The sequence below is a fragment of the Abrus precatorius genome, unplaced genomic scaffold (genome assembly GCF_003935025.1).
Source record: "Abrus precatorius isolate BTA unplaced genomic scaffold, Abrus_2018 Scaffold2, whole genome shotgun sequence".
Classification (NCBI taxonomy): Eukaryota; Viridiplantae; Streptophyta; class Magnoliopsida; order Fabales; family Fabaceae; genus Abrus; species Abrus precatorius.
In genome coordinates this window covers 29126757-29139523 of record NW_020874362.1, presented here as the reverse complement: position 1 = coordinate 29139523, position 12767 = coordinate 29126757, and the positions used below count along the sequence as shown (strand labels likewise).

General features: G+C 33.5%; 1 protein-coding gene across 3 annotated transcripts; it reads right to left on the bottom strand.

Moving 5' to 3' along the window:
- Positions 1 to 169: 169 nt before the first annotated feature.
- On the bottom strand, positions 170 to 12513 carry LOC113857664 (nodulin homeobox-like). Of its 3 annotated transcripts, XM_027489774.1 has the most exons (18): positions 12443 to 12513; positions 9510 to 9592; positions 9282 to 9324; positions 9059 to 9184; positions 8823 to 8981; positions 8425 to 8508; positions 8219 to 8347; positions 7592 to 7810; positions 6404 to 6529; positions 5020 to 5115; positions 4492 to 4650; positions 3943 to 4234; positions 3708 to 3833; positions 3559 to 3628; positions 2560 to 2623; positions 1642 to 2175; positions 1525 to 1559; positions 170 to 1054 (listed from the first exon to the last, which is right to left on the bottom strand). In XM_027489774.1, the coding sequence occupies exons 2-18, from the start codon at positions 9536 to 9538 to the stop codon at positions 538 to 540; spliced, it is 2808 nt and encodes a 935-aa protein (XP_027345575.1). In that variant the 5' UTR covers positions 9539 to 9592; positions 12443 to 12513; the 3' UTR covers positions 170 to 537. The 3 variants fall into 3 exon arrangements, with proteins under 3 accessions (XP_027345575.1, XP_027345574.1, XP_027345576.1); XM_027489773.1 differs by lacking the exon at positions 12443 to 12513 and having other exon boundaries at positions 9465 to 9635; XM_027489775.1 differs by lacking the exon at positions 12443 to 12513 and having other exon boundaries at positions 534 to 1054; positions 1735 to 2175; positions 9465 to 9637.
- Positions 12514 to 12767: the final 254 nt, after the last annotated feature.

The following is a 12767-nucleotide window of genomic DNA, read 5'->3' as shown; positions in this document are numbered from 1 at the left end:
TTGTAGGCATATATCTCAAATTCTCAATTTGGACTGGCACATGACAAGTTACGTGACACGACGATAAGAACTCCAAGATGACACATTATGTTCATATTAGTTTCTAACACTAATTTTAAGCAATTAGAAATGAAAATTTTGCATTAAAAAAGATGCAGTTTCTTTTTTAATAATTTGTTTCCTATCAGTTGTTTAAAATCAATCTTAAAACTGTTACTTATGTTGTAGTTACAACACATTCAAGATTTGGAAAATTTAATTTGAATCTCATAAGACCTACTATTGTTCCGCAGATTATCAGTTGTCATGTTGCTAGATATACATATTCTGTACAACACACTAACCATTTTTGCAGCCGAAAGGCTCTTTTATATAATAAATTATAATTCCTTGCTAAATCACCTTTGGGTTCTCCTAAACTGTCCTCTACGTTCTCCTAAACTAAATTTCCAGGCAAATAGCGTTGACCATTTGGGCAGCTGTGTTCTCTCACTTGCGCCCAATCAGAGATCATCTACACTTGAAATATCATTGAACTTATTCAGGTTGCAATACAAGAATCCTGCGTGAATCCCATAACACTCTCATGGCACCTAACTTTGTTTCAGCTTCTGCAAATGAAGTGCCAGTGGCTTCTGATGGGTAGGGTAGGTGCAGCCCTTTATCAGCCTTAAGATCAGAAACATCGACCACATAGGTCTTCAATTCCTCCAAGCTCTTCCCATGCCACTTGCCGTGCACCTGAACTACCTTGGCTCTGCCGATCTCATCTCCTCGCACATCTACTAGTACAACATACTGACCCACACTGCAACCAACAAATTCTTGAGAACCAGTATCAACAACTTCAGCCAGTGAAGCCTTAGAATTATCGCCAGAAGCTATTCTTGTAAGACTAAGATCTTTTCTTGCATTTGATGCATCACCAGGACTGTCAGGTGAGTCAGACGACCCTAGTGCTGGCCCTCTTTGCTTATCTTGAACTGGATTATCTATATCTGATGCTCGAACATCCCTAGCTGTGCGAGCTAGCCTAGCTTTTCGATTGTTCAACCTGGCACGACAAACATGAAATTACAAGACAAATCAAACTAACTAAAAAATAAATTGACATATTTATGACGTACACATGCAACTACGAATTGCATGACATACCAAACTAAAATATTAAGCGTTTTGAGACCAAAAAACGTGTCAAGGTCTAAAAATTGCAAATAAATACTTCAGGGACAAATAAATTTTACGCTTTGATTGCTGCCCTATCACATAACAGTATCGTTTTTTTTAAAACAATATATCGGCTAGAAAAATCAGAAGAAACTCGATAAATAAGATATATACCAAGTAACAGTTTAGCTTCAGAAACAAAAAAAAAATTAAACAAGATTATCACAAGAATTTGGCAAAGAGAGAATTTGTTGACGACTTGATAAGTTTTTCTACATAATCCCAAACGGAGAAAAAGGTAACGTTATAGCACCAGAGTTCTTTCATCAGAGCATGCTGAAAAAACTATATCCTCACCAATTTTTAAGCTGAGAAGACGTAACCTCAGATCCCTGAAAAACAGAAAGCAGGAAAATATTAGAGAAGAAAAATTTGTCAATAAAATATTTATTAGTTCACCTGCATTTCACATACATGAAGACTTAATTTATCAGCCCATGATTGAAGCGAGGCTGCATTTCGCTGCATATCAGGCTCATTTAAGAGTGCCCTCTCAATCAATTTCACCTGTTTATCATTCATTATATTTCGCTTTCGTTTTCTCCGCTGTACAGTTTCAACCTTTTCATCCTCTGGTGTTTCTTCAACCACAGCCTTTTGAAGATGCTCCATTGATTTTGAGAGCTTGCCATTGTCCAAATGATCAATAACATTCTTTCCTTTTGCAGAACTTGAATCTGAACCACTCGTTTCTGCATTCTGAGCATCCTTGTCCATATCAATTGCTCCTCGTACCACAGTTTTAAGAGCTACGCCTTTATCTTCCCCAAGAGCTTGCCTATTTAGGTCGTCCTCGTCATTTGTGTTTTCAGCTCCAGTATTATGCTGGCCTATGCCTGGAAATGCAGAATTCTCAGACATACCCTCCTTCAAGTTACCACTCTTATCAAGTTTACCAAGGTTTTTGACTTGTAAAGGCGATGAGCACCCCCCTGTACTCTGAGCCTCCTACAGGAAATTAAACTTAACTGTTCAAGCCATTGTGTAGAGGACAAACTAAGTAACTAAATAACTCAATTTGAGAATTGATGTACACTACTATTTAACATTTAAAGGCATTGCTCAGTTCTGAAGGTAGATAAATATTGATTACATTTCCATTGGCACAATAACTCATAAATCATATCCACCTTGAAAACAACTAGGCATACATTGTGATCATTAAATTCATTGCAGGTAAAAACACTCGATGAGTTTAGAAAACTTATCCCAGGAGAATGACTACTCAAATTTGCTACTGAGTTTCTCCAGCATAACAGAAAGAAAAAGTTTTCAGAATATATATCAGAAACAAACAATATTAACAGCTCAGATTAAAAGACAGAGATTTACTTGAACATGATTTTCTCCAAAGCCAGAAGAAGTCATTAGTGATATTAATTCGCCAAAAAAAGCCCTGCAATCAATTTAAAAAAATAGGTACATATTTGGATTAGTTTATTTTGACAAATTAATTTTTTTGCAACTTTGTGATGTGAGAGCTTTTTGGGAAAAAATATTAATTCCCAAAATAAACTGTTAATAAGCACTAAGTTATTTGATTAAATATGACAATACAATATGAACGGTAAGGGTAAAAAAAATTATACATTATAATAAAATTGATTTCACAAAACCACATTTTCATTAAGATTAATACAAAATTTAATTTTCATAAATTCCTGTCCGCACCATATATGAATTGACTAGTATGTAAATTTTAATATCAAAATTTAATATAGTGTTGGTCTCTCCCCTCCCCACCATATAAACTGCGTTTCAAAAAGTAGGAAGTTATTATTAGTAGTTATGTGGTTATTTAAATTTGACAACTAGTTTGATCATTAAAAGGAAAATAAAAGGTAATTGGCATGCACTAATTTGATTGCCATGTAGCTACAAAAAAATAAGCAAAAACAATGCCATATAAGAGAATGTCTTTTTTATTTTTGTGGATAGAAAAATGATATTCAATTTGCTAATCTTCACCCTCAAAAACATTTTAGCATGCAATTGTGTGCAATGATAGAGTTCCCGACTCCTCCCGTGCCTACATCAAGCTCTCCTATTTTCCCACCAAATAGCATTTACTAATCAACTGCCTAATATGCAACTATGTTGTGGACCATGCTTGAATCCTTGTCCAAACATCTGCTAATGTCATTTATAATAAAGGTTTAATCCATTTTTCTCAATTAAATTTAAAAAGATTTGAATTTTAAACCGGTGGCATGAGGAGATGCCATTAGAACCATGAATCATTGTAGATACAAGATTAACCATCAAAACAACTGTTCAGAAGTAGTCATGCTATAATCAACATTACAAAGAATTAAGAGAGGGACAAATGACCTTAGAAGATGTACATCCTCCTCATTTAAAAAGTTTGGAATCAAAGATTCTGCATGACTTAACAATGAGCCTACAAAAGAAAGTTACTTGTAAGAAAGTAGCAATAATTGCTGATGATTCCAAAATAAGTGTCTGGGAATAATCATTACGGAGGTTCTTGCTAACAGTGGCAGCTTTAGAAGCATCAGAAGCAAAAGAAAACCCAGGCAGCAAATTTGATAGATCCATTTGCAAGCACTCCAGGACCTTAAAAACAAAATGGTTCCTCTCCTGTTCTGGTAATTAAGAAAAGAAAAGAAAACAATAAATGGTATGAGGAAGCAGCCGTTGAACAATCAAATTTGTCCTAAAAATTTGCAGAGCTTTGGCAAAGAGCCTACCTACCTTCACATATGTTGGGAACAAAACAATGAAGATTTGCAATGACCTTGACAAATAGTGATGTTCTATGATGTGCATACGAAGCACAAGGCATGCTCTTGGGTATTAGATGCAATTCCAAAACACTTGCATTCTGTAGATTGAGTGATAAAGTATTATCCAAAATCCATCCAATTGCTGCAAATATATCATAATCAAGATTTGCATCCTCCTCTGTTTCTGGGAGATTAGATGAACACCAACAAGATAAAAAATCTCCATGGGAGAGCGATATTATTGCTGTCAGAACTCTAGTCTGAAATCACATGCAAAGGACACAATCAAATTCTCAAAGCAGAATGCACATTTGACAAATCAAAGAATGCAGTTAATGCATCTACTGCAACATAAAGAGAACAAGAGGTGAATTTCTTTTAACCATTTATCATGAATAAAGTTTCGGGTAATTTTAAAAAAATGCTACTACCCCAAAAATTATTAGCAACGGAATTGAAGCAAAGTCAATAATAATAATGCAAGTTAACCCTATATATTCTGACAATTATAACTTACAAAACAAATGGTCATGTAAGATCGAAAGTTTGAATCATCAGAGAAGATGTCAGCTAGACGCATTGCATTAAGCTGTAAAAGCCCCATTGGGTAACTTCTGTCAGTTGTAGTGGTATAGGCAGGATCTCTTCCAAAAGCAGTCTTCAACAAGTCAAAAACCTGCATCATGAAAATAATTTTATAAGTCGGACGCTGATAGTTAAAACAATGACTTTTTTTCATAAAGGCCAGTGGGTAGGTCCAGAAAAACTACACAGGTTTGACACATTAGAGACAAAAATGCATACTGCAGAACTCCATAGCACAAATATAGATTCAAAGATTTCTACAACCATCCAACAATCCATAGTATTTTAATAGTGTAATACTTGGAAATCCAAATGATGGAAATGGTAAAAAAGTTAATATAATCGAAGTTAAACCATTGCAGACAATAATTTACAGCAACCAGTATCAGCAAAGCCCACAAACAATAGAGCTCATTGCTTTCAACAGGTTTGCATTATAATCTGATGGCTGAAAACTAACCTCCAATGCAACAGATTTAGCCAAATCTAAACCTTGTGATGAGCTGGAAACTTCATCAAGATAAGAAAGGCTTTCTGCTTCGCACAAACTCAGTAGCTGCATAAAGAAAGTAATGATAGTACTATTAATAATATGCTCAAATTAAAGCACACATAACAATAAGTGACCCAGTGCATGAGGCTCCCACCCACTGGGGTTTGGGGCGGGTGAAGGGTGAATCTATGCACCCTCTAGGTCATAGAGCAGCAACCTTACTATTGCACTAAAGCTTGCCCGTAACACAAATAAAAAAAGGGCTGCCTATTGCATGAAGTTACCACCATCACAATAACTGGAGAAGGTAAAATATTCACAGCCTTACCTCCACTACAAAGATTATTTCTATCATAGTAGTTAAAATCGCAATTTTACATGTAAGATCGTACTATTTTACAATTTCCTCGTGCTTCAACGATTCCAATCACATTCTCTAACTTATTTCGCAAAGATCAGTAGGATCGTAAGATCTTACTCATAAGATGATAGGATTGAACGATTTTTTCAATCCTGCTCGAACTCATTTCTTTTGAAAAAAACCAACAAATATGACCCATGTTTCATTGGCCCATTAGATTAAAGACTTAAACTCATTCATTTTGGCACTTTTCTTCACTTTTTTTTTTCTCTTATGCACACAAATATAATCTACTCATAGTAAAACTTCCTACGAGTTCGATGTACTTTTATCTTCAACAAACAAAAGTTTTAAACCCCTTCTTGGTTTTTCTACTTCTAGATTTGGCCCTATTCACTTCAGTTCTTTTGCTTCAGGGTTAAACTCCTTGTTCATTTTCTTGTGGGTTCAACTACTCCTTGCTTTGGTTCAATTGTTACACTATTTGGGACCTTGGATTCAAGTTTCTGATTTCTGCTAAGTTACACTCTTTTAATCTGTTTAGTTATTTACAAAAGTCTTTTAAGTGGGAAAGAAGCTGCTAGGGAGGGTAATGAGAGTTCAAGTGCTACTAGAGTTGGAAGCAGCTAGTATAATGCTACCTGTGGGGGTTCTAAATTTGGAATTGTTGTGACTTAGTAATTTAAGGTTATTTTGTCTTATTTTTATTAATTTTTATGCATATATATGAATTCAAAATCATTTTGTATTTTAAGTAGGATCTTGTGATCCGTGATATGATTACACGATCTATGTATTTCCATGATTACACGATTCTAGGTAGGATCTTGATTTTGACTACCTTGATTTCCATGACTACAATCTCTGACCAGCAGGTAACATGGTAGCAACCTTACCATTGTGCCAAGCCTTAACCTCTAATATGCACAAATTATGAAATATATTAATTCAAAGGAAGGCATTTATAAAAGATTTTTCCATCAGACTCACAATGGATAGTGTTTTAGCTTTTAGTCTTGAAATTCCAGCCACAATCCTAGTTGGAAAAGATGGTTGAACGTTTAACTTCAATATAGAGTGAGCTAGAAAAAGAACACTGCCCTTTCTACATAGTTCCTGCAATTAAATAAAAAACACACATGCAGTTCATATATGTATGTATAAAGCATAATTCATTCCATCAACAAACCACATTGGTGGAACCACATCAAGTATTTTTCATAGAGGTGAAATTGCTAGTAGCCAGTTTGTCAAAAGAAGTCCTTGCACCTTAAACTTCCACCTCTCCCATAAACTATCCATGCTTACCAGTGCACCATATTTAATTTCAACAAGTAGACTGGTCAGCTTTTAAACAGATAGCCAAAATAAATATGAGGAAGAGCTGGGAACATGAATGCCATTTTATGGAAAGTTGTATTCTAGATAAGCATAAAAATATGGGTGAGATAAAAATAGATTAGATAACCTAAAAGTATACAAGTTGGAGAGGGAAATAGGGACTTTTTATCTCATAGCAATAGGGGTAATAAAGATGGGTTTGTTGATTTCCCACAAATCAAAATAAAAAAAACAAATGTTTGTAGAGTATTTGAATTTTTTAATCAGAAAAATCTAACAAGAATCTTCAATTTTGACCTTTCTAGAAAATAATAGTCCATAGGATCCTCAGTTTATGTTATTCAAATAAAAAAGGCGTAGGAGAATAGATGTGTAACATTTTAGGAAGCAAAAAAAACTGAAGAATATGAGATAGAATCTATTCAACCGAAACCAAGTTGGCTCCACTGAGAGATAAAATCAAAGCACACCTAGAGACCAGTGAACCTACAGGTCACTGTTTTTGGAAAGCAATGATAATAATATTGAAAAAAGTGCATTGGGGGAGGGGGGGGTACAACCATCAAACAAAAGAAAATGTCGAATGGTCAGGTATCAAAATCCACTTTGAAAATAATTTTGTGAAGATGCCAGAGAAAGGTGGAGCTGCTCAGACACTTGTATTCCAACAGTAGATTTTATGATAAAGTTATAGTGACTGTGAAAAGTTATTCAATAATGTAAGATTAATTTTGATTTACACCTGTGTGTTACTCCAAATTTCATATGCATTTAGGGACATAATCACTTCTTTCATTTGTTACTCTAAATTTTCAAAGTAAGTCTAGCTTGGGAAACCTTATTCTTAAGCAGGCGCTCCTTGAACAATTTCTGCTGGCACAATGACTGAATAAACTGCAGAGAAGCCTCACACTGCTGGCAGAGATAATAAACTACTTGTTCAGCTGCAAGATTTGATTCCATGGAAAAATCTTTATAGCAAGCAACCAGTGTAATCTCAAGACACCTAACAACCATGCGAACCGCTCCAAAGGCTGCATCCATAAATATGTCAACCTGTCACAGAATGGTTCATAATTAGCCATACAATAGACATATTATCAGAAATAACATTGAGTTTTAGAAAATGTTGGGAAAAATAGAGATTATAAATAAAGGAAAATTTATCTGACTGGAAAAGAATTCTATATGCTCACAACAAGTGGATTGAAATAAATGCTACTTAAATTGGTACTGTGTTTTTTAGGGTAAAGCAATTTTTGACACCAAAAATCTCTTTTTAAAGTCTTTAGGGAAAAAATCTAAAATATAGCTTAACTAGTTTGAGAAATACGTAAAAGGGATTTTAAATAGTTTATATGTGATGAAAATCATTTGATTACCTATGTCTAATGGACAATGACAGTCACATAATACTAGTTTTAAATCCAGCAACTAAAATATAGGGTGGAGGTGAACTAGTACCTTTGGGTGTGCAAGCAAAACATGGACAATATCTTGCCACTGTGTTGATATAAACCCTGTTAATAGATGTAAGTTGCATGCCACAAGAGCTGAATGCAAAAGGTACATAGGACTAAAAGAATGGTCTTCCTGCAGTACAGGTGCAAATCTCAATACAGATAAACAGTACAGGACATTAAACTGCAAAGATAAGAATTGATAAAAACCTGTCTGTATCCACTTAGAACTATAAGCATGTAGAAAACCAAATCAATCAGCTGTTCCAACACTTTAACGTCATCTAGAAAAATCTGTAATCATATTTCACATACAAAAATCAGATTCTACTATTGCAGCATTATTATAATCTTATTTGGAAAATAAATGCTTAGAAGTTGCTAAAACAGATCACTTATCTCTAAAGATAGAGCATCCAAACTACATAAAGTATCAGTTGCTGGTTGGCAAACCATTATTTGGTACACAATAATCGTTGTTCAAACTTTGGAGGAATTTCAATATTCAATAATATTGTTCAATATTTAAATAACATGCCTTTGCCACATATTAACACAAGCATAAAAAACAAAAATACAATAACTGTTAATAACCTACAGCAATGTACCTGATCAAGTTTAGGAAGTCGGGGTGCTAAATCACACAAGGAATGCAACAGTCGAATACCACATAACAGGTATCTGAATGCAGTTTCATCTCTATCAGATGAGATTAGCACTGCAGTAAGGTGCAATGGAAGAGATCCCACAAGCTTGTCCATATCAATCTGTACACACACAATTAGAAGGAATAGTCTGACAAAAATAAAATAAAATATCCTTATGATGCTGAGCATGAGACAACCTTCAGCAACAATCCTTTTCCAGTAAGGTAGTGAATAGTAAAATTTTCAGCATCCCTCAATAATCTATAAAGATCTTGAGAGTTAAGCCCATGCAATTCCTTCACTGCTGATATCAAGTCTATAACCTGTTCAAGCAAATATGTGAAACTTATTCATATTCCTGCTGTTGAAAAGGTTGATGTGGGAGCAAAAGAAAGTTCCGTTTAAGTGGTTAGTACTTGCCTGTGTATCACTATGAGATGGTTCTTCCTTGGCAATCCTCATTCTTGAAATTTATTATGAAGACAGGCATATGTTAGCAAGATGAACTGGAAAAATGTGATACACATATACATAGCACAAGTAATCACTAATCATCAGTAATTCATTATGCATAAGTAAGCATATATAGTCATTAGTTTTCACTTTGGAATGAGAAGCAGCAAATTTCTGTCAAAGCCATTTGAGCACCTTTTAGTTGCTGTATCTTGCATAGCCATAAAAAAAAGTTATCTTCCTTTCTAGAAGCCTTCAGATATGCACTACATGTAATCCTGCCATTGGAGGTTGAACTTCAGTCTACAAAGTTTTGGAGCATGAAATATGACTTGCCGAGCAAGAAAATAGTATAAAAAGGTCTTAAATTTGGACTTAGATCTAATTCAACCTCAAAAGTTAAAAGGTAATAATTGTTTTAATCTTTACAAGTTCTTATATGTTCATATCTATAATCGATGTGAGACTTCAACATACTCCTTTATGCTCAAGATTGAACATTTAAAGTGTGAAGATTATATGACTAAATTTTTAAAAAATATTGCACTGAAAAAGTCATAGGACCAGGTAGCACTGGAAATACTGTTGGACTAGGTAGGTTACCAAATTAATTGCACTGTGAAAAATTCAGGGGCTAGGTTGTTTCTTTTTAGTTAAGGGTGGCCTAATATTGAATGTATGATAAACTTTTATATCATCTTAAATTAAATTTTGAACTTGATTTAAATTGAACTCCTAATGTTAGCTTGTAAAATGAGACTTACTTCTCTTTTTTTAAGCTTGAAGCTCTTGTTTGGTCATATTTGTGGTCAACATAAGAATTCAACAAAAAGTAATGTCTAAACTAACCATGTCTACTTTTCACCTTCAAAGTTTTAACTACTCTAAAAGAACATATTTACTTACTCACTAATTCGTTTTTCATGGACAACCTAGCCAGAGAATAGTGTAGCTAATTCATCTTAAGCTCAGAAGTTTCCCAAGCTCAATGAGTAAATATCCAGGCATGTATTCCTTGAGCTTTTAAGTTAAATGAGTTATGTTTGTGTTTACAAGTCAAAAAATTCAATTTTTTCTTGCATATATTTACTTAAAAGGACCATTTATTCAGACAAAAATAAAATCTAATGCCAATATATAATAAATTTACATATTGTTATAATTATTATAATTGTTAACAAACAAGTACACACACACTCACAGGGAGCTGCCAATATACATTCATGTTTCAGAAGTATGTATGAAAGCTACATGTTTTATTTGTTAACATACTCCAAAAGTCATAGCTTGTTAATATATTCCTAAAAAAAGTAAATGAGAGTACACTAACAGCCTCAATATACGCCTGCATGCATGTGTGTGTAAAATTGCTTTACAAATTGACAAGTTAAATGTGTGAAAGTTCAAGTTCAACTTATTTAACATGCAAGCCAAAATTTTCATCTGGTTGAGTTATCAACAAATTGAGCCATGCTTATTGTGTTATATTTTTCTTAAGAAAAAGAACCTATTGTGAGAAGTCATAGCAAAACTTTACATTAACATCTCCAACAGCTACATATAGAACACAACTATACCATATGCACTGTCAAGTAAATAAAATATTGTGCCACGTGTCAATATAGAACAAAATTGTATTCTTAATTTTCTTAGAGAATATGTAAGATTCCATTCATAATTTCCTTAAATATCTCGTCAATATATTATTTTCCATAATTTTTTCTTGATTTCATTCATTTTTAAATCTTCAGTTTATGGCAATTATTAGTTTATTACCTCAACTTTCAATTGGTAGTTATTCATGTTTGTCTTTGATAAATATATGAGCACAAAAACAAGTGCATGATATATAATTAAATATTGCTCTAATAATTATGGGAATTGTTTAGTTAAAGAAAAGAAAATACTCCTCTCAGTGACACAAGACACATCTGTTAATTCTCTACAAATATAATATTTACTAACAAATTGTTCAAATGAATGGAAAATGTCATCGAGGAACAGAAAAGGAATGGAAAGGGTACCAGTAACCATTCCTCAATTTGGATGGTTCTCCATAGGGGGGAGAAATAGTAAACATATACATGTCTGGGAACACAATAGAATGGAAGGTAAAGGGAAGTAATTATTCTATTTTAACTGTTTGCTAAAATCATTGCCTTTTTACTGACAGTAGATGAAATTGAAAGACCATAAAATTTCATAAAAACATTATCCATTATTTCCACTTTCTGCCTACTTTTGGAGGGATGAAACATTAAAGAAAATGCTAACCAACAACCCAATGTTCCATTGATACACTTCAATTCCTTTATTATCTTGCACCCGTATGAGGGATTAAATGGTTCCTTTGTTCATTTTCCATTCTCTTCTATTCCATCTCACCCATCCAAATGAGCTCCTATAAAAAAAATGAAAGAAACGTAATATATCTTTGCCCCATCATGTTTGAAAACTCAACCGATTCTTTCGACATTCCCAACTTTGCAAGCTCTTACTAATTCCCACTTTTTTCATCCCCAATTATTGACACTACAGTTACTCTCCTCCTCAATCCATTATTCATCAAAAGTGTATTCAACATGCATTCTTCATTAAATTTCCTTCAAAAGCACATTGAGATTTGACTTTTCATTTTTCAGCTTATACTCTAAAGAATACATCAGTTTGACAAACAATCCCTACAGAGACATCAAGAACGAGTTGCCCCAAAATCCATGGTTCCTCCAAGTCTGTGTCTAGTGTCCACCTTAAAATCAAATTCTACCCACACTGTGTTTTTTTAAAAAAAAAAATCTCACAAAGAGAAGCCTTGGATTCCTCAAATATTATCACTGCACAAAAGCACATCTAAAAACCGTGTTCTGAAATTAGAATCAATTCCACTGAGAATTTAATTCAAATCCTTTTAAACCAGTTCAACCAAGTCAGAGTTAACCGAAAGTTCGAGTACTAGTGAAGTATGAAGTTGCAACTGCGGATTCAAAAATTACAAGTGATTCCAGATCATAACAGACAAAAACTAACTATAATCACTAAATGTATTATTGTTCTAACGATAGCAAATAGCATTCAAACTGAACACAGAATCAAAGAGCAGTAACTTTACAAGACAGAAAAACATGAACCTGAAAATTGAAGAGTCGCGGACGGCAGGAGGACAGGGAAGAGGTGAAGAAGATTTAGAAGGAGAAAGGAGAAAGGGGCAGAAACGGAAACGGCTTAAAATAGTGACAATTTTCAACTTAAATATTTAAAAATAATAGTTTTTTTTTTTAAAAAAAAATCTTAACATTTAATTAAGCTTTGGCTTCATAAATAATATTTAATAAACTATTTAATCATTCAAGAATTGTTTGAAAAGAAAAGTTTTGGAACAGAGAGAAAAACATAAATTTATATTTTAAATAAATATATTTAAAATTAATATTTTTTAAGAATAAAAAATATAAA